Here is a 26,906-nt window from a genome sequence, read left to right on the forward strand (position 1 = left end):
GGCAAGAGCTCAGGCTGCCATGGAGTGCAGAGGAAGTGGATTAGCAGCAGGAATGAACACCCCTTGTGAGTGGACTTTATTCACCAGTAGCTGGGGACAGATCCTACATTAGCCCAGCTCCTCTCGGACCTTTGTATGCTCAGGGAGCTGCTGCCCGAGCAGCCCAGCCCCTGCGGTCAAGGGCACTGACAAGAACAAGGACTCCTGCGAGTCTTCCCTTGATGAGTAAAACCCTTCCAAAGATAGCAGAGGTTACTCGGTACAAGTCACCTGGTTCACAGCACAGCTGGCAGCACAACCCCTGCCAAGCAAGACCAATACCTGTCCAGGTATGTGCTCCTCATAGCCCAGTCTAGAAGTGTACGCGTCTTCTGCCCGAACGCAGTCCATGGCGTGTTCCACCTGCGGAGCCGTCCAGCTGTACACTTGGAAAGGAGTGGCTATCCTTTCAAAAGGGTGTCTCTGAACCCTGGTTTGGGAGTGAAAACAATCAGACATTTTCCAAAGGAAGATTTCTTTCTACACAAAGAGAATTTTCTCTCTGCTGCAACATCAGCTTCTGACAAACAACAGAACAATACCAGGGCTGAGGAGCAACGCAGTGGACTCTCATTTCACAAGCACCATCCCCCGTGATCTGCAGCCTGCAGAGCAAGCCGGGCTCTGCCCGCCTGGATCCCCGGCTCCAGCACCGCGATGCCCTTCACCCCTGCACTCGGGGCGGAGGACGCCCCTCCAGCCCCCACATGGCCGTGGGGGCTGCTCCAGACCCAGCACGCACCCCTGGCCACGAGGAACACAAGTCGCACCAAAGGGGCTCTCCTGGAACCCGTCTGCTCCCAGCAGCTGCTGAGTCCCAGCTGCGGTTCCTTCTGGCCCAAGCGGCAATGCCGTGAATCACTTTTCCGTGGCCGGACAGCGGCCGTGGGGCTGCGGGCCGCTGCTCATTTCCAGCCCTGCTCTAGTATCACTTTCATCTTCTTAACAAGAGCAGAAGCAGAGCTCCCGAAAGCCACACAATGTGCCTGTCAGTCTGCACCCTGCTGAGCCCAGGCAGTTCATTAAGTGGACTCCAAGGAATGACAGGCTTTTACAGAGCCTGCTGTCCTGCGGCAGAATAAATGGTCCCTGCAGCAAGGACAGGCGAATAAAACAATACGTTATTGTTTTTGTTATTATAGGCACTAGAGGAAATTAGAGAAAATGAACATGCACGGACATGTTTAAAATAATTATCCTCTCCGCCCTAAGCCTACACAAAGCCAGGGTGCTGCCGGGACACCGCCAGGTGTTCGTGGTCCCCGCGTGTCCCAGCCACTGCGGCGCTGTGCGGGCTCAGAGCACCGCGCTCCTCGCTGCGGCAGCGACGCGGCTCCCCGAACAGCCACGCACACCGCAGACCGCTTGAGGCAACCAGAGCAGAAAAGAGCTGCTACCGTTTCTTCTGCAGAGCGGAGAAGTTTTTTTTGAAGGTAGGGCTGATCTGGTTAAGTAGTTCCACCAAGGAATGACTGAGAAGACTGGGGTTTGCAGGTTTGGGGTTGAAGTTGTAGGCAGTAGACCTGCAGGAGAAAAGAGACAACAGCTGTTTGTCAGACCTGAGACTTTCCATACCATAGGAACGTGCTATATGAACAAGAGCTTTCCACATATGCAATGAAAAATCTAGTCCAGTCTGTGCCCAGCTGAGGAAATTCTAACAGGCTGTGCTTTTGCTCTAGGGCAAAATGAGATCGCTGCAACGGCCAGGATGGAATTCCCTCCCAACGCAAAATGCTCTAATTAGCTGATGACATTATGTGATGTTTAACTTTCCCTAAAGCATCAGGTATTTATCCACTGCGGAGAAATGGTACCAGGCATAACTAAACAGCTCAATCCAGTAGAGCAAGTCCTACAAACCCACGTGAACAGCCAACTAAAATGGGCTATTTTGCACAGAAAAAAAACCCCTGCAGCAACTGTTTGTTTGTGGGTTCTTTCCCAGTTGGCTACCGCGAGCTCCCTGCTGCGGGGCAGGACAGGACCATCTCAGTTACTCACTGATTCAAGTAAAATCCTCGAGTGGACGCGGTGATACTGACGTGCCGATCCTCCACCGTGATGACGTACAAATACATGAGGTCTCCGTGCATTTTCCGGTTACCCGGTGGAGGGTTCCAGCCACTCATCGTCAATACCTTTAGGCACTGCAAAGGCTACAGAAGAACACAACAGAAGCAACTCCTGTCAGCAGGAATTAATTCCCTTGAGTTACAGAGCCACCCAATGTACACACCAGACTCCTTCTACCCGCCGCCCTTGGCTGGCTGCAGAACCAGAGCTTCCAGGAAAGGCTGATCTCAGGAGCGCAGCCTTCCCGGGCCGTTTGCAGCCCACTGGCGCGCGCGCCTCAGCTGCCGCCTTTCACACCGTAACACACAGGTAACGGCGGACACCCTGCGCCTTTGGGCTGCACAAAGCACAGACTTCTTGCTGCACTGGTTTTTTAAGCAGCAACTTCTAAACCAGAATCCAAATGGGACAATATTGGAAAGCTGAAGGTAATTTGTAGTGATCTGCAGCTCCTGCCTCCAGGACCCTGCAGAGAAACGCTGCTCTCCCTCCCGGCCACCCCCCGGACCGGCCATTTCACACTCCGCAGACGGCCGGACTGGGTGTCCGGTGTTCTGCACACAAGCTCTTGGACTTTATTCCTTTGGCTAAGCTGTGCTGGTCCCACACTCATTAAGCATCAAGCAGAGCAAATCCCAAAGTCCACTTCAGCGCAGGTTTCAATCCCTGAACACCAGCTTGCTGCAAGGAATGTGCCGATTGGCGTTGGAATGACCCAGGAGAACTCTACCTTCCAGTCTCTGTTCTGGGGCTGAAGGGCACACAGGGGTCTCTCTTTGCTACCTGGCAGGATATGTTCAGGAGGGGTGCAGTCAATTTGCTCCATTTCAGTACCTTTCTTCTTCCGTTTTCCACTGTCTAGAACAGACAGAGATAGAAAGTCAGTGCTGAGAAATGTAGCATTCCCTCCTCCGGTAATTACTCGAGGAGGAATGCAGAAGTGCTCCGAGTGTTTCTCTGCACTCCTGAATGACGTGGGACAGCTGATCGTTACGAGGTGCTTTAACGAAGCCAGGAGTCAGGGAAAGGAAAACACCAGCCCACCAGAGAGGCCTTTTTGCCCCGTACCTCCCAGGTCTCCTTCGGTGAAGACACTCAGGAAGGACAGGGAATTACAGTCCACACCATTGAAAGCATCTGATGGGTCAAGACTCTTCAGAAGGTCCCGAATGTGACGCACATGTATCCTGGCTTCTCGCACTGTGTACGGCTCTGATCAGCAAAAACGGAGGAAAGAAAATAGAATTACATGGTTGCTTGCTCCTTTGGCACACAGGTCTCCAAAGGGAGCCACAGGAAAGGGTTGCCAGGTGGCCAAAACCACTCCCTGTGGAAACGCCCACCATTCCCTCCCACAGCCTGAGGGAACCTGCCTTCCACCACTTTCAGCAGTGAGCCCTCCTGCAGCCCTTCAATCGTTTTCAGCTCAGCAAAGTTATCGAGGACGTTGCCATCCAGCTGCAGGGAGAAGCAGGTCCGATGGCAGGTGTCCTCGCGGTCCATCAGAACCTGGTGGATCTCTTGCACCATCTCCTGAGGAGAGACCTGCGGAGGGAAGAACCCAGCCAGTCATTCTCAGTCCTCAAACACGTTCTTGCCAAACCCTGTCCCTCTGCTGCAGAACCAAACTCCAGGCTTGCACAGGCAGCTCTGACTGCCCCCCAGACCACCCTGTCCCTGCCGGGAGGGCACTGCCACCCCTGCTCTCCCCACGTGTCACCCACGGCACTGCCCCGAGCACTCGGCATGGGACAGAGGAGCCAGCAAAGGAACAGAAGGTGGTGGGGGAACGCGGGGGCTCTTCCCTTATCCATTCACACTGAGCATTTATGGTGAGGCTTTGAGTGATGCACATGGCAAACAGACTGTTTCCTCCGGCCAAGCTGCCACGGTACCAGCAGCACAGCGTGTCCGTGCCAGTGCACATCGCCAGGGCACGTCACCTGCAAGCGCACAGCTCCCGTGATGCAGAAAACTGCCCTGGCTTGCGCAGCAGGGCTGCCCCGCCGCCTCCCGCCCCGGCTCCAGCACCACCGACACTGCGCTCGAGCTGCGAGGACGCAGGGTGGTTTACATAAGCTCCTGTAAACAACATGGCCTGCTATTATTAGCTTATTAAAACTAACAGCCAAGGGGATTTAAAGAAGAAAGCCAGGCTGAGATACAGCTGGTTCCACAGGGGATGCAATTCACTGCACTCCCGGCTGGTCTTGGGGAGATAAGACTTCCCTCTGCATTTAGACTCCAGATGCCTCTCCCTGAAATTAGAGATACTTCATTCAAATGGCTTTCAGCGAAGTATCACGCTAAATCAGAGTATCAGCTAGGCATGTCAAAGCCCATCCTGCTCTTGCAGCACATCACTGGCCACATGACACACGGAGCTCTGTGCAAAGGCTGCGCTGTTCCCTGGATCCAGGCTGGTGCTGGAGCTCCCTGCACGGTGCCAGCGCCTGTGGCTGGACCCAACCCAGCTTAGCCGAGGAGCATCGTGCCGGCACCGCTGGGCCTCGGGGCAGGCAGCTCCTCCTGCGCCCGCCGTGCTCTGCTGCCTCCTCCCCACTTCACCCCGTCAGGATGGACACGTCGGGAGCCGGGAGCAGCCTGGAGGTGCCGTCCAGAGCATGGGGGCTCACAGGGGCCTCCCTGTGCAGCGTCCCGTCCCCTTATCCCCTTCCCTGCCTGGCTGAAGGGACAGTGCTGTGTGTGCCCTGGTTCAAACGCTTCCACCCCCTCCAGTGCTGTCCCCGTCCCCCCAGCCGGTGACAGGAGGTACCTGCAGGGAAAAGGGCTCTATCCCCGGAGCACAGATCTTGACGGTAAATCCCGTGTCCTGTATGACAATGACCTCCTGGTCGTTCCCGTCTTCTCCTGGCTCAGGCTCCTCGTGGCCGTTCTGCCTGGGCTCCTTCTCGCCCCTGAGGCTGTCGTGCGGGCCGCTGCCGTTCATCAGCGCCACGCCAGACGGGTGCTCTGTGCGGGAGGAGAGGGACTGAGACGAGAGCCAGCAAGCGGCCGGGCCCCTCCGCGCGGCTGGACAGGCTGGTCTGGACAACACCAGCGTCCTCTGGCCAACCCACGTGAACCGGGGGTTAAAAGGCAGCCAGCGTTTCATTCTGCACTTGGTATTTACTAGACATAGGTGTGCCAGGCCCGTCCCTCCCTTCACCTCGCAGCATGATTAACACACGCTCGCCTGCGGGGTTTGCATCTTCCACAAACGGTGTGGAGAGGGGAGGGAAGGAAAGCAGGAAGGATAGGCCAGTGTACAACACATCCAACTTTGTCTATGAAGCCTCTTAATTAAAAGGAATGGGTGTGTGGTGCTTTGCGGCCCAGAGGCAGCTGTAACCTCTGCACCAACACGTTACACAGCTCCCAACATCCCTCCGGTGCGGGGCCGCGCGGGAGGGAGGAGGCGCAGCGGCGCTGCCAAGCCGAGCATCACGTGGCAGCCAGGTTACTGCTCCCACGGCCCTGCCTGCGCCTGGCCACCCTCCGCACCGCCAGAACGCTCCGCCGAGCTCCCACGGGGCCAGGGCGAGGCCTTGCCTGAGCAATTCTATTCAAGAAAAGGGTGATGACATTTTAAGTGCTCTTTTAGACAGATGCGTCACAGGGACGGGGAGCCCTGCACCTACTTCACTCCTGCAGTGGTTTGTTTTCTTTTCCAGTGAGGCAGATAGTGTCAGAGCACTGATAAGATCTAGGAAGCTGCAGGTCTCCTAGAGCAGCTGCCCCCATCAAACCAGGCTGGGGACCATGGTCAAAGAGGACTGAGGGTAAGCCAGAGTCCCCGTGTCCCCAGCCCCGCGCTGAGCCGCCGGCCCGGCAGCGAGCGCTGAAGGGAGCAGTGCCGTGCTCGCAGCACGGCTGTCCCGTCAGCACAGCGCCGGAGCCAGAGTCACACGCGGCAGCCCCGCTCGCAGGGAGCGCGGACACGGCCGGCTGGGGCACACGGGGTCAGGGGCCCAGCGCCAGGCTGACGGCCCAGGCTGCCACGCTGCTGTCCCCGCCAGCTCCACCTGGCAGGTCTCCTCCTCCTCACCAGCCCCAAGGCACCAGCCCCAGCTGCGCGCCGGGGGAGGCGGCAGCTCAACCTCCATCCCTGCTGCAGCGCAGACCGGCGCTGCGCTGAACGCCGACAGCTACCATGGCTGGTTCCTGCCTGGCAGCCCCGCCGCCTCGAGGAGCCGCCCAGCCTTGGCCACGGATAGGAACAGGGAGGGAAATGCTCTGTCCCCTGCACGCCTCTGGAGCGCAACACCAGCGGCAGCAATGAACTGCTCAAGTGTCCCCGGAGCATCGCTCCAGACCACGGCTGCCAAGAGCAAACCGCCTCCCAGACCACTGCCAAGGCTGAACCAGCACATGGCGAGAGCGGGAAGCACAGGGAAGCACACTCGTTCCACACGGCAGCAGGTAGCGCAGCTTCCTCGAGCAGCCTCCGCTGCCTTCGGCATTCAGCAGCTGCGGCTCATGTTCCCTGTCACTTCACGGATGTCCCCAACACAAGCCACTCATTTCTTTGACAGATGAACCCAGGGGTGAGCCAGACGGGAGGCCTGGCGCTGGCTCTAGTAGCTGCAGTCATGCTAAAGGCTTGCCCAAGGCTGCTTCAACCAACCCATTCATCGGCAGCAGCCAGGTGGGCACCGAAGCTATTCTGTGCCGCAACAGTCGGCAGGACGCTCCCAAAAGGGACACTGTCACCTCTATGTGATTTTGTCTCCTGTATTTTTTCCAAGCTGCTCATCCCGCAGCTCAGACATCTCTTCCCACCCACACATGGCTGGATGGAGCCAAAGGCTCTGGGCAGACGCTGCTCCGGCCCCTCGCTGCCCCACCGCTGCAGGCCGGGCCCGCAGACCCGCTCCCAGCACCGCATCTGCAGCCACACACAGGAGAAGGACTTGCTTTATCAGTTAAGGAAAAAAAGCAGCAAAACCCCTGTATGTTTGTTTTGCTAACACGGACAAGGCACAGATGGGTCCCTTGCCACATTCCTCCTTTTCCTTCTGCCATGAAGTTAAACATCACCTGCCTCCCCCCTCCTGCGTCCTGCCCCACTCCACGGGCACAGGCGGCCAGCCACCCCGTTATGGGCAGTGTTTTGGCTACATGAAGCGTGACAGAGCACCGTGCAGCCAGGCACCTGCAAGTGTGAGCTTCTTTTTCTTCCTCTTCTTCTTCTGCTGCTGCTGCTGCTTTGACAGCAGCGCCTGCACGTCGGGACCACGGCTGGACCTGCCGCCGGGGCAGGGAGCAGGGTCCGTCCCTGCAGAGCCACAACCTCCGTCCCAAGCCGCAGGCGACACCTCGCCAGGGGAGAACAGCGGCACAGCTGCCTTTTGGGCCAGCGGGGCTTTCCCCGCGCTCGCCGGCAGAGCTGAGGAGGGGCTCCCACGGCTCCCCGGGGAGGGAGCAGCGCCTCTGCACTTCAGCCCGCTGTCCGGACTTGCTAAGACAGCATCTAAACACAAAGCGGCTTGTCCCTTGCCGTGGCCCTGGCCGGTGGGATGTGCTCCAGGGGCCACATCCTCCCCATCAGCTGCCACCACGTGCTCCTGCCGGCGGCGGGATCTGTGGGCCGAGCCGCTGTCCTCAAGTTTCACGCAGCTCTGGCGAGCCCCAAGCGACTGAGCATGATCGAGCAGCCCCGCCGGCCCAGCCCCAAGGTCGGTGGGAAGGACGGTCGCTGCGCGGGATGCCTCTGCCGGCCGCAAACGGCTCTGTGCACGCGCCGTCACCGGTCCCTCACCGCCCTGGGCCTCAGACAGGTCCTGGATGCGTTCCGAGCGTTTCTGCAGGCTTCCAGCCACCGCCTCGCTGGGGACGACGTCTGGGTACGGCCCAGCGTGCTGGGCAGCTTCGGACGGCTCCGGGCACACGGTGCAGCTCGTGGGAGGCTTTGGTAGGAGCGGTGACCTCTCATCGGGAGAGTCAGAGCTGCGCGTCTGGAAGATGAGATCGGTGACATGTCTGCAGCAGTTTGCGAAAAGGCCGTTCCCCATGGTCACAGGCAGCCTGGCTCGTACGGCACCGGGTTAGAAAAGTCAGTTTTGTTTGCAAATCTCCTGTTTGCGCACATATATAGAAGGCCCCACAAGGCAGACTCCCACGCAGCAGCCTCGCTCTCCCCAGCTGGGTCCTGCTCCCCTTCCCACACCGGCAGCCGCCTTCTCCAACGACAATCCCTACTCGGCCGCAGGGCCGTGGGGGCAGAGGGCCGGCAGCTGACTCTGCTGCCCTGCGCACCCGCAGCCCATGTCCCACGCGCCACCGGAATCGGACGCCGGGCTCACAGCGGCTCTCCCAGAGTGCTCCTCCACTCCCCACACGCCTCGCCCTCTCCCCAGCCACCACGCTCACGCCACCGTCACATCGCCAAGCCCAAAAGCGGCTCCCAGCAGCTGAAGATCTGCTCTCCCCGCCGCGCCAGGACAGAAGCAGACGTGTATCCAACAGGTTCCCCGGGCGCGCTCGCAGGGGGATGCCGGCCCGATCGCGGTTATAAATAGCCCGATCTCGAGTGCTGCAGCGGTGCAGCCTGGGACGGCTGCTGGAGCGCTCGCGCTGCCAAACCTGCGCGCGAGGGAGATGCATTGAATTACAAGGCGAGGGCAGTTACTATGGCACGCCGGGCCCAGGCACAGCCATCCATACCAAGCAGGCGAGCACAAAACACCCCGGCAGTGAACCAGGGAGTAGTTCCCAGACAAATGTTCTGTCCTGTCTGCCCTGCCGTATCAAACACAAACCACAAAACTGCACACACAGCCCCTAACACCACTCCTCTCGCCAAGTGTGTTTGAGAAATCTCAGCCTGAAGCAGAGGTTTTGGAGCTGGAGGTCTTTGCGAGCACCAGGGGCTCCGGGGAGGCCGCAGCGTGTCCTACGTGTCCCGGCGAGGCCACACTGCCGCCTGCCCCTCGCCTTCCCAGCCACACCGACACGCGTCCCGCGCCGACTGGTCCCCTGGGACACACGACAAGAGCTGCATCTTTCAAACTCACCATGTGCGGGCAGCCCGAGCAAGTCTGAGCGCTCAGCACAGCTTCACACACAGCCAGGGCCCTTCCCACACCGAGCAAACACCAACACGTGCCACAGCCCTAGCACAGACATCCCAAAGCTAGAACAAAGCACGGAGCTCACGCAATCACTTGCTCAGGGCCAACACACGCACAGAGGAAGGACAGGGCTGGTGTCAGTAGAGCTAACGCAAATTACATTTTAGCTGAATAATAAATTAAACAAAATTAATAGTTTAATGAATGTAAATAAATGGACGAAATGAATACAACATGAGCTCTAGAGATGGCCCCAGGGGAAACGTTTCTGCAGGACAGCAGGGAAACCACCACCTCCCCAAACTGTCAGCGCTCCAGCTGCAACAAGCACTTCCTTTCATGAGGGCCCACAGTCAGAGCTGCTCTCCTGCTGTCATTAAACTCAAATTGGCTATAGCCCACCTGTGGGCAGAGGTACGAGCGCTGTGTTTGTCCCAGCAGCCTCCCCACACAGGGCTGACTGGCGCTGAGCAGCGGCTCCACAGGGCACATCAACCCGCGGCACCAGTGATCACGGGCAGCAAGCGGGGAAATTATTCACTCCTGGCTCTTGCGCATCCACAGTCACCTCTGGCTGGATAGACCTAAACAACCCAGGCCGCATTCCAGCCTGCTGAGAAGTTTGTGGCTTTTCTGTATTTGTATTGATAGTGGGACACGGGCACCGCAGCTGTGCCCGAGGGCACTCCCGGTCCCACAGCTGCCGGCTCAGGCACCGACAGGCCACGGAAATGCCTCGTACTTTGCATTTGGCACCCCGGGTTACCCACACTGTGCTCTCTACACCTGGGAACTACACGTAAACCCATTTGTAAACTTTCTATCTGGCCAAAACTTCGGAAACTGAGTCCCAAAACTGGCTGGCTGGATGACCCATGCAATTCAAACATCACAGAGACCGGGAGCAAGGACTGGGAGCTAAGGCAAAGTGCAAAGAGCAGCACTGACAAAAACATCAACTGCGTTAGGAAGAGTGTGTTCCTCAAATTTCAAGAGGAGAGCACTGGATGAAGGAATCACATTTCAGACAGATACTGAGAATCAGTCGATGATTCTCCAAATCCACGTGTTTTACTCTGGCACATACCTTAGTTTCAGAAAGCTACCGGGACAGCGAGAGCCCAAGTCAGTGAACTCTCCCGTCAGACTGCGTGCAGCGGGACCAGCACAACACGAGGCTCGCTGGGCAACAGTCACCATCCTGCGGTTTTCTGTCGTTGGACGGTAACCGCACTAAACTCCTCTGAGTCTGCAGCTTCATCAACAGGCTGCAGTAGAGCTTTTCTCTTTAACGTGAAAGAGGATGCCAAACTAAGGAGACACTGTTTCAAAAAATGTGCTGTTAATCCAATATCACCTGGCTGCCGGGACCCTCGCTTCACGGGACTCTTCCCTCGGCACCCGTCAAGCGGCCGGTGAGCGCCGTGGCACCTTGAGAACAGACCTTGCTTCTGCGAGTACAGATCTACTTTTGCACCTGAAGAGGGAAGTTCTGTCACCCGTGTAAGTGCCTCTGCGCCGAATCGTCGAGAAAATGCCTGATAACCACCCGTCCCAGACCCATCACGCTGGAGAGGTGGAATGCAACAGGAGGCTCAGCTGCCAAACAGGTACGTGCGAGCTCCTCTACATCAGCCACGTGCTCGCGGGAGGCGAGAGCCAAACGCTAACCCTCAGCCAGCCTTGTTACTGCTGGTGAGAAACTGACCTGCTTCCAAAGAGCGGCGGCCACCGCCGACACCGCAGCAGCCGCGCTCTGGCTTCCACCTCTCGCGCTCTGTCCAAGCGCTGCCCCGTGGGCTGGTTTTACTTCTCAAATGCAAATAACAAAATGCATGGACTTCTGACTTGTAAAGCTTCTAGAAATAACAGCTTTCTAGTACAACCCACAGAGCACAATGCAAGAGAGCCAAGCGAGCGCTGGAAAGGTGCGCTGGCGTGGGGTGTGCTGCCAGGTTTAGTCCTTTACAGACAACGAAGACAAACACAGGACTGCAGCATAACGCTCTTTTTACTGTGCATGAGGCAGTTCTGCAGGTGGATTTATCCAGGTGCATGTTCCTGACCTACTTACTTTTGCTCCTCAGCTGGGAAAGCCACGAGCACGGCTGTGCCGGCAGAGCAGCGAGCCGCCAGCAGGAGCTCGGCTCTGTCATCCCACCGGCAGAACCACTCCAGATACGATCCCCTCGGGTTCCCAGCCCCCAGCCTGCGCACAGATGCTGTTATCACACTCCTTTCCTCTTCTTCACCTTGGAGCAGTGATCAGATTTCTCTTGCACAATATTCTTCTGATTCTCCCCCCGAAGCCTGTTATAACTGCATATTAAAAAACCCCAACTGCCAGCAATTCAACCCTTTCCAAAACACCAGCGAACCTCCAAGGTCGGGCGACAGACAGCGACAGCAGATCCCAAGATTAAGAATCAGCGTCCTGACCTTGTTACTAATGCACAGCTACGCTTGCTTCCGCAGCAGTTTTCCGCTAACACCTGCATTCTCCACTTCTTTAACAGAAGACGTGGATGAAGATACGGGTGGCCAGGAAGAACAGGGATGGAAAGACCTAATTAGAAAAAGCAAATCTTTGGGCAAGGCGAGGTTGCAAAGCATTTTATGGTAGCTAGAAGCACTGCTAAACTTGCACCTGAGACAAACTTGTTCGAAGACAGTGGCAACTGTAGGACCAAAAATAATCCAAGAAATGCTGCATGCAACAGCTGTCTCTTCATCTTGTGCTAGCTAACAAGAAAGGTAACTTCACCCATAACAGCGCCCGTCAGAAATCACTGGAGGAACCCCAATTGTTCATGTTTTTGTGTGTTTCAGAAGGACAGAGTGGCCCCAACAGTTTTGTCTGGCTTGGAGGCAGACAGAAGCGGTCATCAGCCCTCTCGCACACAGAGGAGAGCAGCGCAAGCAAGCCCCAGGTCCCTGCCCGGCACAGCAGAGCGGTGCGATCCTCAGCCAGGCACCTGCTTGGCCTGCCCGGCGGTACCGACCGTCTCCCTGGGACAGAGCGGGGTTCACAGCCTGCCCGGCGGTACCAACCGTCTCCCTGGGACGGAGCGGGGTTCACAGCCTGCCCGGCGGTACCAACCGTCTCCCTGGGACGGAGCGGGGTTCACAGCCTGCCCGGCGGTACCGACCGTCTCCCTGGGACGGAGCGGGGTGCCCCAGAAAAGGCACAGGCAGCGGCGAGTACATGCACCAGCGGCAAATCCTCCCCGGCAGAAAGAGAGGCCTGAGAAGCAGAGCTGCAATGCTGGCAGCGCGGACAGGCTGCCCCAGCCCCCGCAGCGGGGAGCCATGCGGGAGGGAACCGCCTCAGCCCCAGGCTGCGGGCAGGACAGGAGCCTTCCTCCCCTTCCTCCCCCTCCTCCCCAGACCAGGAGCCACCTGAGCCATTGTGCAGTGCTGAAACCCAGGGAGGATTTTTCCAGCTCCCTGCCTCCCTCAGCAATCAGCCTTCGCCCTGAGAGGCAGGGATTACATGGGGTAACTTTTTAACCCAGTTGCTGGCACTGCTGGCGTGACGCCTGCTCCAAAACCCAGCATGCGGGAGGGAGGGGGAGGCCTTCGGCACCGCGCTCCCCACTCCTGGCCTGTGTCCAGCCTGCTCCAAACCAAACGCTCATGAACTTTGCTTTAGGTGGCAAACTTCAAAGATTCACCTCACTGCCATAAAACCAGGGGAGGGAGGAAGCACGGGTCACTCACTCGGCGGATACGAGTGCCCCAGGACGAAGGCCAGCCACAAACCACGCTGCTCCTGCCCTTCTTGTATGTTAAAGATCAGAGAAAAAGGCTAAAGCCGCGACCAGCCCTCAGGACTGTAACGTCCTGACAATCAGCAGCACCCAGAGCAGAGGCAGCCCCGTGCGGTCTGTGCCCAGAGCCCTGGAGCAGGCGCTGGGGATGGTCAGGACACGGGGCTGCACCGCGGCCCTGGCCTGAGCCACCCAGGCTCCAGTTTACAGCTAGAGCAGCCGGCAAATAACTAGTTAAAACACGCAGTTTTCAGTGGAGAACTCACACAAGCCACCGGCCATTCCAGGAAAAGCCAGGGTCTCATTTGGAGCATTTCTCATCGTGACAATGGCTCTAGAAGCGTGAACCTCCAGGAGAGCCCTGGCCTCTCTCACCTATCGCGACACCGACAGCGCGGGCAGCGCCAGTCCCCCTCGCCCGGACCCTCATGTCCAGCGACCGTTCCCGTGCCCGCTCCCGGAGCGGCCGCCGCAGCGCGCCCGGCAACGGCAGCGGCAGCGGCTCCGGCTCCTCGCGGCCCGCACGGGCGGGCCCGGCCGCGCCGCTCCCGCCCCACCCGCCGCTCCGCAGCCCGCGGGCCCGGGCAGAGCGCGGGGCCCCGGAGCGGCCGCTCCCCCCCCGCGGCCGCGCGGTGGTGCGGCCCTGAAGGTGACCTTCACCGGGGCCGGGGCTCCCGCTCCGCCGGGACGGGCCTGCCCGGGAGCGCCGCACGGCAAGGCCGCTCCGCAGGGCCCCGGCCCCGGGCTCGGCCTCGCCGGGACCGGGCCGAGCAGCGGGAATCACGCGTCCCGGCCCCGCTGCCAGCGCCTCCCCCGGCCGCGCGGAGCCTCCCCGAGCCGTGGAGCGGGCGGCGGGCCCCGGAACTGCTTCCCACAAGGACCGGGCACCCCTGGGCCGAGGGCACCCGGGAGCCCGACCCCGCGGCGGGACAGGCGGGCCGAGCCCGGGCCGCTCCGCCGGGCTGTCCCTGCCGGGACCGGCAGCCGACACTGACAGCGCCGCCCGGCTCCCCGCCGCGGCCCCGCTCCCCCGCCACCTCCCGGCGGGTCCCGGGCGCCGCGAAGGGGGCAGCGGGCCTGCACCGCCGGGACGGGCGCCCCGGGACGGGCACCCCGGCCCCGCCGGGCCCGCCCCGCGCTCCCGCCACAGGCCCCGGCCGCGGCGGCCCCCTTACCGGGGCGCTGCTGGGTGTCCGCCGGCCTCCTGCCGCGGGGGCCCGGCTCCTGCTGCTCGCCGCCTTGCGCAGCGGCCGGCACGGCGGCCGGCGGCATCTCGTCCGCTTTACCGACCATGGGCCGCGCCGAGCCCCGCGCCCGCCCGCCCGCCGCGAAGGACAGCGCCGCTCGGCCCCACGTGGTGCCGCGACCCCGCGCCGCTACGGCGCACCGCCTGGGCCCAACCTCCGCGCCCGCCGGCAACGCCTTAAAGGGGCCGCGCCGCGGCCGCCTCGGCCCTCGCGAACCGCCCCTGCGGCGGCCGGACGGGGCTGCGGGGCCGGACCACGGGCTCGGGGAGGCGCCGTGCGCAGGGACGGCCCGGGGAGGCCCCGCAGGATCCAGCGAAGGTGACCGGCTGCGGGCGACCTTCCCGGAGGCCGCAAGGTCGCCGGCCGGGAGGGCCGCACCCGGGGGCGGCAGCGCCTGCTGGGGAACCGGCACGGGCCCGGCGTGGGGCCTGTGCTGCCCCGGGCCAGCGGGGAACGGTGGACGCGGACAGAGGCCGTGGGAACCGGCCGCCCGCCCTGAGCGGGGCCCGGGGGCTGCAGGGGCCGCAGGCGCACGGGAGCAGCAGCGCGGAGCCGGCAGAGGCGCGCGGGGCTGCCCGGCCCCTGCTCCGGGGCCGCTGGGCACCGCCGCCCGCACCGTGCGCCCCGCAGCTCCCGGAGCACAGCACAGGTGGTTCGGGTTGGAGCGGGCCGTGGCTTGGAGCCGGAGGGTCAGGGGCAGGTCGGGACAGGACAACGCTCCGCAGATTTCGATCTCTTTATTAAGAAAAAGGCGTATTACAACGACTCCTAAAGTACAGCTCCATACTCCAGACTCTGCATATTAACACATTCTGAAAAGCACTTGGTTAAAAAGCAAAGTCAACATCATCCTGGCGAATAATGGTGTCATGTTGTAAAAGGAACATTCAAGTAAAGCAGAGCGCTATCAAACCTTTGGCATCCGTCCCGCCGCAGCGGCTCTCCCCGGCACGGGGCACGGGCTGTCGTGCTCGCAGCTGAGCTCCACAAACGCAGCCAAGCAGCGTATTTGTGCTCCGACTAAACCGCAGCCACTCTGGGGGCGGAGGGGCTGTACCTGGGGCCCTTCGCTCCGTTCCCTAGGCCAGAGCCTCCCGCGGTCCCGAGCACAGCTCTGGCCAGGCAGAGGGGCCGTCCCCGCCTCAGCAGGGCCGCTACAGCCTTGGCGAGGGCTGCGGTGACAGTGACCTTCCACGTGACCTTGAAGCACCCAAGCAAATACCGGTGGTGCCCGTGCACGCAGGGCTGGGGTGCTGAGGCTCAGCACCTCAGCCACGGCCCAGGGGGAGAAAGGGTTTGGTTTTTCAGACATACAAAGATTTGAGTGATCTCATTCCTCCTATAATTGCAATGGCAGGAGAGGGGATCTCTTCCGGAAGCTACAAGATGAATGAAATCTCTTGGGAGAGGCAGGAGGCGTCGCCGCACCCCGCGGAGCTCCAGGTGCCCGGGGGTTGTGTTGGGTGCCCCTCTCACACCGGCAGCTGTGCGACCCCGTTCCCCCCCAACAGCACGAGCCCCGCTCGCGGCGAGGCGGTTCACAGCGCCTGTGCTCGGCCTCCGGCGCAGCTCCCCGAGGCAGCCGGACGTGGCCGCGCGGGGGCCAGGCTGTGCCAGCGCCTGCGGCAGCGGGACGGCCCCACAGCCACCCCAGGGGTCGAGCGGCCCCGCAGTGGGATGGGAAGGATGCGGCCGGGAGCACCTGGATTAGCTCCAGCAAACACATTCAGAAAATATGGCTTTTTAATTAACAGGGTCAAGAGGGAGAATTTCCCAACGGTCTGCCCAAGGTTAAAATAAGTCCAGGGGAGCGTGCACCAAGCCGTCAGGATGGGCTTTGTCTGCTGCCGCGGCACTGGCACCGCCACAGTGAGTGGAGCGGGAGCACCTCCCCACCACGTGCCACGCGCCCCACGCCTGCTGCGAGGTTGTGCAGTTTGAGACGCTGCTTTCTCTGGGAGCATTAGGCGAAACAATGAGGAAGAAAGAAATGAAGAAACCCAACTCATCAAATCCATGAGCCGCTGCAGAGGGAAGGGGGTGCGGAGGAGAGGGGCCCGGCTGTTAGTCCTTGCACAGAGCTCTCAGCACGTTGTGCTGTACAGACATAAGACGTCGTTTAACAACCGAGCTTATTGCTATGCATCCATTTCCAGTCTAATCATTAAGCTTTACGAGTCAACATTCAACATTGCTCATTCCATACAAAGCACGTTGGTGTCTGCGGTGAAACTCCCCGGTCTGTGGGTGTCAGGTACACGGTGCAGGGTGACACCGGGCACCCCCTGGGTTCCCACGAGTCCAAACACACCTACAGATCCGAGTCACACGGGCCGGGGCTCGTCTGAGCCTGCGCCCGGGGCCGCAGGACCCTGCGCCGGGGAGGGCAGCGCTGCCCGCTCCCTGCGGCGCGCAGCACCTGCTCCGCGAAATACGGGAACGCTGTCTGCTTGTTCTTCTTTTTTTGAACATTTTGATCTCTTTGATCATTTTATATAAATACAAAGATTAAAATAATTTATCTTGACATCATTCTATTACAATCATACAGTGTTTTCCCTTCAAAACAAGTGCATGTATGTGTATATATATATATATATATGTAAGTGTATATATAGTATCTCTAGAGCTTCCCTCCCGCCGAAGAAAAGCAGCAGTGACGGAAGCGGGTACAGCGCGCAGGAGCTGATCCTTCCCGCTCCCAGACAAGGGTGCCCAGGGAAAAGCACAGGGCTCACCCCAACAACTCTTCCCGAGCAGGTTACACTGGCGTGAAGGGGGAGACTGGGGGTCCCCTCCCCGTCCCCTTGGGAGCTCCCCCCTCGCTGAGGACGCTGTCCCAGGGCTGGGGGTCAGGCCTGCCCAGCTGCCCATGAACACCGCAAAAGCGACCGGGGACTGGAAATCAGATCAACTCCTTCAGCAAGCTGCTAATTAGCGGTGAGGAGGAAAAGATTCTGCAGCTCAGACAGGGTTGCTTCATTTACATACTAGGCACTAAAAATGATGATTGCTAGGAAGGTATTTACAGAGAAGAAGGATCATACCTCTCCTTCCCCTTTTCGATGCTCAGGTCAGTCATGAACACCATGATTTTATCAAGGATTTTGTAATAAAAATGCAACATACTCTGTCCATCAGGATTGTCTGGGAAGGAGAGAGGAAAGCGGCTGCACACCCCACAGCCGAAGGAGCAGCCGCACAGCGCAGACGTGCGCTGCCCTCTCCCGTGTCAGAACAGAGACAAACCCCCCGCAGAACCACTCGAACCTGAGAGAAACAGCCATTTCCAAAGGCCAAACGGTGCCTCCCCCGCGCGACTCCCCGGGAACCGCCTGCCTGCGACGCCCCGCTGCCGCTGCAGGGCGGGTGACAGCGGTGACAGCGGTGACAGCCGGGACCCGAGCCCCCTGCCCGCCCAGAGCCAGCACGGGCACAGCCGGCCTGAAACCCCCCGCTCAGTGCCGGCTGGGGCTCGGCTGAGCCCGCGGTGCCGCGCCGTGTGCCGCACACACCCCGGCTGGCACACGCACCTGGCGTTGCCCCCGGGCGGCAGCGGCAGCGGCAGCAGCAGATCTTCTCATCGCAGAAATCCTATTTTCCTTCATTTTTCTCTCCCTGCGCTCTGCACGGGCGCTCAGCCAGCTCCTCTCCGCAGCCCCGGCGCTGGGCTGCCCAGCGGCTCAGACCCTGTGGGCCGGGGGATCTTTCCCAGCTGCCCGTGGGCAGGAGTGCGAGCAGGGGACCCGCTTTCTGCTGCCCCTTCCCCCTGCCCCTCCGAGGGGACGGGGAAAGCCACCTCGGCCGGCGCCCACCCCGGTGCCGCTGGGCTCCGGCCATGCCGGCCGGGCGGGCCGTGCCGTCCCCTCGACGCCTACTCCCGGGTGCGGGGAGCACTCTGGGGGCCAGGCCCCTGCCGCTTGCTGGGCTCGCCCTTGGTTGACCTGGCCCTGGCTGCCGGCTCCTGCGGGGGCTGCCGGGGCGGCCTCTGTGCCCGGGTGGCCGCGGTGGCACCGGCCGTGCCGTGGGCCGGGGCGGGCGGCTCTGGGCGCTGCGGGCCGTGCGGCCGCACCGTGTACAGGAACAGCGCCGGGTCGGGCATGGCGTCGTGCTCCTCTGGCGCGGGGTCCCTGGCGCGGGCACCATCCCCGGGTGGGCGCCGTGGATGTGGCCGGTGGCCGCGGCGCCGGGGCCTGCCCTCGGGTGGGGGCTGCTCGGGGGGCGGCCGCCCGCCCGCCCGGGGCCCCGGCAGCCGCTGGGCCGTGGCGTGCAGCTGCAGGGACAGGTAGGCGGCCGCCTCCGTCTGCTTCTGCAGCTCCGTGTCCAGGATGGTGACGCGGTGGCTCCGCCGCTTCAGCTCCTCCAGGAACCGGCGCTCCTTGTTGCGCAGGCTGGAGCGCAGCGCGGCCACCAGTGTCTCCTTGTGCCGCAGCTCCTTGCGCAGCTCCAGGTTGTCCTTCTCCTTCTCCTGCAGCTGGGCCTCCATCGCCCTGCACTTCTCCTCCAGCTCCCGGTCCAGGACATCTGTGGGGACAAGGCACAGGGGTCAGGGGAGGCAGTGGGGGCTCAGCCTGGCACATCAGACTCAGCCCACAGGTCCCGGGGGTCTGTGCACCATCCCGACACGACTGTGAGGACACATGGACGCAGCTGCTGGCCGCTCCGTGGTGCTGCCTTGTTCCAGTGGTGTCACTGAGGCTGCTCAGGTGCTTTTGGGAGCTAGAGCTCCAAACCCCTGCCCGTCACCGCGGCCGCAGCGCCGCGGGCACGGCACTGTGCGCGACACCCAAACCGCGGGGCGAGAGCAAAGGCAGTCTCAGCGGAGGATGCCGTTGCCATGGAACCTGCCGCCTCTGCCTCGCTGCAGCCTCATGCTGCGGTTTTAAGATTTCCCTGGGTAGCTGGTGTTTCACCCTAAAGGTGGCTCTGAGTGTACGCAGGGGGCATGGGTGGGACAACACCCGCTGCAAGAGAAAAGGACACGGCAGCAGTGAAACTGCCAGGCCAGTTTAGGAGGGGTTGTCGAGCTCAAACCCGAGACTCCACAGCCCAGTTAGCGAGGACAGAGATGCTAATCCGGGATTACGGGGGAGCCAGGCTGTGCATGCAGGGAAGGAACCTCCACCCCGGGCAGGAGGAGTGGACTCAGGGCCACCCCCACACCCAGACACGCTCCCCTGGATCTTATCTGGGGTTGTGCCCTTACCTTGCTGGCGGGCTTCCAGCTCCTTCATCTCCAGGTCATGGGTGAGCTCTGCAAGAGAAACCAAAGGGGACTGAAGGAGCATCCCCTGTCCGCCGCACGCTCCCGCCGGGGCCGGGGACACGGGCGCTCAGCACCGCTGCGGCGCTGCCTCTGCCTGCCCTTGGCGTGAGCCATGGGCTGAGACAAAAACACATGATCCTGGCAATTCGTATGTTATTAAGCAGCTTTGAGGTCTGAGATCTGCCACGGCGCTTGCCCCTGCGATGCGGCCAGCGCAGCACCTGCGGGTCCTGCCCCACGGCGAGCGGGAGGCTCCGTTTCTCTGGCAATGCCATTGCTTTCTCTAAGAGAGTTGCTGAACCATTTTCAGTGCTTTAAATCAGAACAAAGAGCAGAGCAACGGACTGAAAATAGACCAAAGTGTAAGCTGCCGCCCCAGGTATTTCACAATGCGGTGCTTCAGGGTGATCTCTGCATGTGACGCGTGTGGGACGGGCTCGTCCAGCACGATGTGCCCACAGAGGGACTTTGTGTCCGCTTTACCCTGCGCTCCTTTACACACAAACTCTTCTGAGATAATGATCACAGCCCACCAAACCCCCAGCAGCTGAGGGAGACGGAAAAGGGCAGCAGCAGCATTCGGTTGTTTTGGGACTTTTTTCTCCCTGAAAATGAGTTAAAATGGTTAATCTTTGCCCTACATTTTTCTTCTAATCTGCTTTCATGTTGACTCTAATCCTCATCACTGCCATCCTTCTGAAACGAAACGCTTGGCTCAGGCTTCTCTGCCCGTCTGTCTTGGAGAACAAACCTGCAGAGAGGGGGCCGAAGCGGCCGAGAACGGGCGGGGTCTCTGGAGGGCTGTGAGGCCCCCGGCTGCCCCGCGGCTGCGGCCGTGGAACCCGGAGCTGCAGGGCGCGGTGCCGTGGGGCACGGGAACGCTGACCGGCCCCGCGCCCCCCTGCACGCGCCTTCCGCACTGCGGCACCCACACCGCCTGCAGGCACCTGCACACCAGCCGGGCTGCCCCCATCGCTCCGAACGGGAGGGGGCTGCAGAATCGCACGTCAGCCGAGGCTGTCACCTGTCCCGTCCCACACGGCTGTCACTCGGCTGCCCTTGGACCAGGAGACCCCTGATCACCAGCTGTGCCCCGGGGACTCCCAACCCCCCGGGCTGGCTTAGGCACGAGAGCTCTGCTGTCTCCTATCTGGAGAGGCCATGGATGAAGCCGTTAAAATAACGGAACAGAACAGCAAACGCTCAGAAAGGATGGAGAGAAACAGACAATTCTATCACTGCAGACGTCTTTGTTTCCCAGGAATCAGGGAGGGCGAGAGGCTGGAAGACAAGGAGTAATTAGCTCTGGCTGAATTATTGATGAGAGCGCTGGCACAGGCGGGAAGGAGGGTTGGTGGCGGGCGGGGGGCCGGGAAGCGGGGCTGGCTGAAGGGGAGGGTGACATTGGGTGACATTGGCATAGCAGGGCCATGGGCGGGGGCCAGTGGCTGTGTTCCGAAAGTGATCTCACATGCCCCCATTACTTCTTTCCCCTGGCCCACTGGCACCTGAGAGAAATGAAGAACCACTTTCACATCGTAATGATCAAAATACCTTCGTGGGCACAGAATATGGGAGGAAAAGGCAGAAGCATCTTGCTGGCTGATGCTGGGTTCCCTTGCCTTACACCAAGAGTCCCGCGGGGCAGCGACTGCTGCAGCCCAAGCCCTGCAAGGTGCAGCACAGGCAGCCGGGAGGGCGCTGAGCCACCGGGGCTAATCCTGCTTCCGAAGCATGCCCTGAGCACGGCACGCCGGCAGAGGGAGGGGTTTAATGCTGGATTATCAACACAGACTCCTGTTTTATCAACTGCTTGGCCAGCTGATGCCTGGGAAAAACATCACTCTGGTTCTTCGGTGTTGCAGCTGGAGGAAGCTGCTGGCACCCACCGGCAGAGCAGCGACTCCGGGGGCTTGGACCCCCATCGGACCATGTAGCATGGTCCAGGCAGGGGCTGGTGGCACCTGGGCAGGGGTGCAAGCAGGGGGCTGGAAGGGATGGAGGTCCCCTGATCCCGCACTGGCAGGATCCCTTGGCTCGGTGCTCGCCTCCCCTGCGTCCTGCCGAGCCCCAGCGCCTGCTCCCGCGTGGGCCCGGCCCCGGGTGCCAGCAGGGGCTCGGTGGGCTCGCGGCTCCCCGCGCCATGGCCGCCCCAGCGCTCACCTGAGCAGTGCTTCTGCAGGCGCAGGATCTCCAGGTGCAGGTCGTGGAGCAGCTCCATCTGCTCCTTCTTCAGGAAAGCGATGTGCCGCTGCACGCTCTGGATCTGGTGCTCCAGGGACACGGTCTCCATCGCAACCAAATTCACGGTCCAGGCCTGTGGGGAGCGGAGATGGCTGGTGATCAGATGTGCGCAGCTCAGCGGGCGGGCGAGCCCGGTCCCCGGAGCCTGGCGAGGGGCAGGGGGGGGACGGCTCTCATCTGCCCTTTCCACTGGCCGTGGCTCTGCGTGACGCAGCTGCACTCAGCAGGTCCCCAGGGAACGATCCCCAAGCTGCCCCACTGCCCCAGCGCCTCTTGGGACCGGCTCTTGTCCTGCTGCGCTCAGGCTGGAGGCTCATGGGCTGCAGGAGCAGAAAATGCTGCTGCACGGACCCTGACATCAGGATGGCTCCTTTCTATTTTGGATTTGGCCCTAGGAAATGTTTTATCGCCGAGCAGGATCGCATCTGGGGCAGGATTGCTCCTGCAGTCCCCAGGTGGGAGTTGCACCAGAGACGATTTTGGCTCTCGCCTGACAAGCCGCATGTTACGAAGCAGTAACTGCAGCGAGAGATCTAACACATGAAAAATACAATATGCTCCGTCTAACCCAATCAGTGTTACACGGCAAGGAGAATCGTGTTGTCTTCCAGAAGAAGAAACATTTTCCCCAGTAATTTGGCCAGCACAGCAGAGCCACCGCAAGTCCCGCGCCGGGCGGTGCGGCGCACGTCGGGGTCCCTCACCACGTGAGGCTCCGGCAGAGCAGCGGCGCGAGCTGCCCACCGTGCCAGTGCAACGGGGGAAAAGCACCCCCTGAAAGAACCCGTAATCCTGGGAAATACCATTTCCTGCGAACATGAAATCTACCCTGACATGGAATCTACCCTGACATGGAATCTACCCTGACATGGAATCTACCCTGACTCCCCGCACGCAGCCCAGGAGGAGGGGCAGCCTCAGCAAACCGCGGTGCCCACGGGGTGACAGTGCACCAGCCAGCAGTGGACACTGCGTGCACCGTCCTGGCCCCGGGGAGCTGCCGCCGTTCCCTCCTTCATTCACAGCTGGCTTCAGGTTTCTTTCTACAGAAACTTCAGCACGAAGCGGGCGCTCTGGCTCGCGTTCAGGCTCACGTTCATGGCACGCACAGCTGGGGAACGCAGCACATTTCAAGATAATTCCCACAACCTAAATTGAATCAAACTGCATTTAAGCTCGATTCCGCAGTAAGCAATCTTGGCAGTGCCGTGAGTTCAGAGCCAAAGCATCCCCAGATTCATGAAATCCTTAAATTGGGTCTCCCGTTCCATGAGAGGGAGGGGAATTTGCTAAGGGGGGGGGTAATTTACTTGTGCCGGTTTCCCAGCACCTGCTGCAGGCGGGAGGCGCGAAGCAGCACGGCCCGTCCTGCCGGCGGCCGCGGGGCTGCAACGCGCTGGGCCGGGCCGGGCCGGGCCGGGCCGAGCAGCCTCCTGGTGGGAGCCGTGCACCTCATCTCGGGAACGGCAGAAAGTAGGTTGGACAAAGCCCGGGGGACACATCGTGCTATTTTCAAGCACTTTGTTCTGTCTAGTTGAAACGTTTTTAATAGAAATGGCTGCAAATTTTCCACTGAACTTTCCCTCCTCCCTTTAAGTGGGAAATTACCCTTTTTTACCAATGAAGATGTTTTCCTTTAAAAATAAATAGTTGATTAAATATCAAGCTGTAAAGAAAGCCAAAGAAAAACAATTCTGGAATTGAGAGCTGTTTGTTGTCTCTGATTTGGAAGATAAGAAGCCTGCATAATTTACGTGACTGTTTTCAGCATTGCTATGAGAAATCCTTAGCGGGTTTGGCTGAGCTGTGTCTGCCCACCCTGACCTTCACCCGTTCGCTTGAGAAACAGCTCTCAGCTCCCGGCAGGACCATCAGACGTTCCACTGCTTTCACCGTGCGACTACAGCCTCTGGGACAGGGCACATGGGGTCCTGATCCCAGCCGGCTGGCCCAGAGCGCTCGCAGACCTCGGTGGGATTCGCAATTCCATGCCAACTCACCAGAGCTCGGTTTGCAAATCAAAATGACTGAAGCAACTTCTTGCAGTAGCTACAACGATTTAGCTGCAAGTCTGCTAAGAGCTGGTTTCCATCGCACAGACATTGTTTGAGAATTCGCTTCCAGGGCAAAACTACACTGAAGGCTGCTGTTTCGTGCCAATCGGAATCCCAAAACTTTGACCCAAGGAAAAACCTCTGCTCTGATGGTGCATTTGAAAGGCAGATATGGCACATACACATACTCAGCACAACCACCGTCAAACCGAGATCACGTAATCATTTTTCCCCATTAAATGGCAAATTAACCAGGAGTCAGAGGGCAAAAACCAGGTTTGCCAAAACAGGTCGATAATTTACCCTGTTGTGGTTGCCAGCAAACCCCTCTCCATCACATTAAAACATATGCAGGAATAAACACTGACACGTATTAGAAATCTATACTGCTTAGTATTTACGATCTCAAAGAACACAAACGCAAACTTAGCAACAATGCCACAAAGCTCGTATGTCCTTAAACGTCAGGAAAACAAGGCAGCAGGAAGCTGAGAAACTTGCAGAAGGTCACAGAGGTAGCAGCAATGCCAGGAATAGAAACTGGAGGTGAAATCCTGGCCTTGTGAAAGTCAGTGGGAAACCTTCCTTGATCTCAGCAGAAGCAGAATTACACTTGGAATCCTATTTGTTATTCACTATCTATCAGTATCTATTTAAAGATAAAATCAATACAAGTGATGGTTATAAATTATTGTGTTTTCTCGCAATTCTCTAAACACCACTGCGTGACTAACAGCCAAAGCTGGAGCTTGTGATTCAGTTGCAGATGCTGAAAGCAAGGCCGTGTTTTCTCCTGCTGGCTCTGGGGGAATTAACTATGGATTCAGCTCGCTGCCAGGAGCAGAATCTGGCCAACTGTCAACGCTTCGAATCAATCATCACATCAGGTGGGTGATCCCCCCCGTGCCATCCTGCACTTCGGGAATTTCGGAGCAACGCTTTCTGGTCCCCAGCTGAGTCCTGCTATGGACACTGAACCCTGCGGCTGCCGGAGCCGAACCCGCTGTGCGCGGAGCTGCCTCTGCAGCGGGTGGGGAACCGGCGGTGGGGCTGCCGGGGCGAAGCAACTTCTAGAACAGGCACAAGCGGGGCTGGAGGCAACTTCTGGAGGGACGGTCCCCACGCAGCGCGGAGACCCTGCCCGGGCCGCTCCCTGCCCACGGCCCCCGGCTCCCGCGCCAGCGCCCGCATCCCCGCAGCGGCTCCGCGCCGCCGCCGCCCGCCGGGGCCGCTCTCCCCGCCCGGGGCCGCCCCCCGCGCCCAGCCCCGGTCCCTTACCTGGGGGGAGCGGCGGGGCCCCGCCGGCCGCCCGCTGGGCGTCATGGGGCGGCGGGGCCGGGGCCGGGGCCGGGCTCCCGCGCTGCCCGCGCTGCCTGCGGCGGCCCCGCCTCGCCCGGCCCGGCCCCGCCGCCAGCCGCGCCGTAAACAGGCGGCAACGTGACCGGAACTGGGGAGCTCCGCCGGGGCAAGGGCGGGGAGCGGGGCCGCGCCGGGAACCGAGGCGGGGGCTCGGGGCACCGACCCCAGCGCCAAGAACATCCCCTCGCAGCCGGGCCGGGGCTCCTCTCTCCGGGGGGGGACGCACTGAGACCGGGGCTCCGCTCCCGGGACCCCGCACCGGACCGGGCACCGCTCCCCGGGACGCCCCGCGGCCGCCGCCGGTCCCGCTCCCCGCCGCTGTCCGCGGTGCTGAAGCCGGCGCGTCCCAGAGCAGCCCCCAGCGCAGCCCCGGGGCTGCGGCGCCACCGGCAGCGACCACGGGCTCGGTTTTTAGCGTCAAGGGGGGGAATGGAAGTGAAACGTGGGGTGGTCCCCACTCCAGCCGGGAAATCGGTGGGGAACGCGAGTCAAAAAAGAGCTTCCCAGAAGCTGTGGTCAGAGAGATGGTGAGAAAAGGTGGTTTGCTTATGTGGTTACTAATTTTTCATACCCTTTTGTTGTGATATGCAGACCAGCTGGGGCTCCACTTTCAAAGATGACTAAATTCATTGTGCCTCTTTTACAGCAGGGGAAGCTCAGATGCAGTGGCCTGTTCCATGTCGCATGGCAGTGAAGGCGCAGAGAAATGGTAGCGTCCTCCCCGTCAGCTGACAGTCTGCTGATTCCCATTCCCTTATTCCCAAATCTGCTACAGAGAGTGCAGTGTTCCTGGTCTGATGCTCAACCAGATTGTGCTGCCATCCTCACATTACAGCGGCCACTGTTCTGCGTACTCAGCCTTCGGTGCACTAACAGCATGGGAAGATGTTATAGGGCAGCCCACAGGGTATGGTTTATGGTATCGTTTCGCCATCCCACGCGCCCCGTCTTCCCCTTGGGTGTTTCAAACCTCTGACCAAGTGCCTGTGCTACACAAAGCAGTCAAGGTTATCCTGTGCTGACTCCTGTGTGGGCCTCCTCTCAACTTGCTTTCTCTGAGGAAAAGAGATCTTCCTGCAATGACGAGTTGTTAAGAGGCGAAGGATTTCTGTGTGAAGAAAGACAGTGCAGACGTTCTTACTCAGATAAATGTTGTCTCATCAGGAGCACCTCTCAGCTGCTTATAACCATCAGGTGAACTCTTGCCAAGGTGTCTTTTGCCCCTCTCTTTGCAGTTTGCTATGTTTGGGGGTGTGTGCTGTTTTAATGTCTCACTGTGTCTTCCCCTAACTCATGTGCTAACTTGAGTAGCAGTGAGTTACAGATAGGGGGGTTGGAGAAAGCGGGAGGAGTGATTTCTGAGTGCATCATGTTTCGCCAGGTTTGTACAATTTTCATTGATTTTCCAGTGAATAAAGGACAAGCCTCCAAACAACCAAGGTCAGGCATTCGGGGAGCGCTGCCTCTGTGAATGAGGTCATGGCTCGGGGACACAGCCGTGCTGCGGGGGAGGCAGCAGGCACAGCGCATCCTCTGACCCAGCGGGGCACGGCGCATCCTCTGGGCTTGCTGGCAGCTTGGATTCAGCCACAGTGCACACAGACTATCAACATTTCCCATCACCTCTCTTGCTTGTGCTCACCATTCCACAGGGAACTGGTTTGGTTGGCAGCTTTTTGATCTGAGAGAGCTGCTCTCAGCTTTCTGACTGGGACATGGCCTAGCAGCCCCCTAGCTAATGCCTCCTGCAACCATGCTGGCCTGCGCTGCAGTTATGC

The 26,906-nt window shown here is 60.2% G+C and overlaps 2 protein-coding genes and 1 long non-coding RNA gene across 7 annotated transcripts in view; 1 reads left to right on the forward strand and 2 right to left on the reverse strand.

Annotated features, from left to right (window-relative positions):
- Positions 1-14,288, reverse strand: part of CLUH (clustered mitochondria homolog) — a 28,720-nt gene extending 14,432 nt beyond the window's left edge. Inside the window, exons 1-8 of one of the 4 annotated variants that reach the window (XM_065853420.2) lie at positions 14,134-14,288; positions 4,892-5,088; positions 3,489-3,660; positions 3,184-3,327; positions 2,846-2,973; positions 2,044-2,198; positions 1,437-1,562; positions 322-469 (exon numbers count right to left, since the gene is read on the reverse strand). In XM_065853420.2, coding sequence (XP_065709492.1) covers positions 322-469; positions 1,437-1,562; positions 2,044-2,198; positions 2,846-2,973; positions 3,184-3,327; positions 3,489-3,660; positions 4,892-5,088; positions 14,134-14,251 — 1,188 coding nt within the window. In that variant the 5' untranslated portion in view covers positions 14,252-14,288. Of the gene's footprint in view, positions 1-321; positions 470-1,436; positions 1,563-2,043; positions 2,199-2,845; positions 2,974-3,183; positions 3,328-3,488; positions 3,661-4,891; positions 5,089-7,270; positions 9,103-12,587; positions 12,610-13,333; positions 13,937-14,133 lie in introns of those variants that run through there. The other 3 variants (XM_071817041.1, XM_071817042.1, XM_065853418.2) reach the window with 3 other exon arrangements.
- A 639-nt stretch (positions 14,289-14,927) lies between these two features.
- On the reverse strand, positions 14,928-25,480 carry CCDC92B (coiled-coil domain containing 92B). Its single transcript, XM_065853421.2, has 4 exons — positions 25,048-25,480; positions 21,635-21,788; positions 19,412-19,459; positions 14,928-18,729 (listed from the first exon to the last, which is right to left on the reverse strand). Exons 1-4 carry the CDS (start codon positions 25,306-25,308, stop codon positions 18,080-18,082), a joined length of 1,113 nt encoding a protein of 370 aa, XP_065709493.1. The 5' UTR covers positions 25,309-25,480; the 3' UTR covers positions 14,928-18,079.
- Positions 24,442-26,563, forward strand: LOC139829468 (uncharacterized). 2 transcript variants are annotated; one of them, XR_011741940.1, is made up of 2 exons: positions 24,442-24,656; positions 25,775-26,563. It is a non-coding gene; the product is annotated as an uncharacterized lncRNA (long non-coding RNA). The 2 variants fall into 2 exon arrangements; XR_011741941.1 differs by lacking the exon at positions 24,442-24,656 and adding an exon at positions 25,247-25,665.
- Positions 26,564-26,906: the final 343 nt, after the last annotated feature.

This window comes from Patagioenas fasciata, chromosome 19 (assembly GCF_037038585.1).
Source record: "Patagioenas fasciata isolate bPatFas1 chromosome 19, bPatFas1.hap1, whole genome shotgun sequence".
NCBI lineage: Eukaryota > Metazoa > Chordata > Aves > Columbiformes > Columbidae > Patagioenas > Patagioenas fasciata.

Coding starts and splice junctions, on each gene's coding strand:
- CCDC92B (XM_065853421.2), bottom strand. CDS start 25,308: ATGTTCTTGGCGCTGGGGTCGGTGCCCCGAGCCCCCGCCTCGGTTCCC. Junction 19,460..21,634: donor CCTGCAGAAGCACTGCTCAG/GTGAGCGCTGGG, acceptor TTTCTCTTGCAG/AGCTCACCCATGACCTGGAG. Junction 18,730..19,411: donor GCTGGAAGCCCGCCAGCAAG/GTAAGGGCACAA, acceptor TTGTCCCCACAG/ATGTCCTGGACCGGGAGCTG.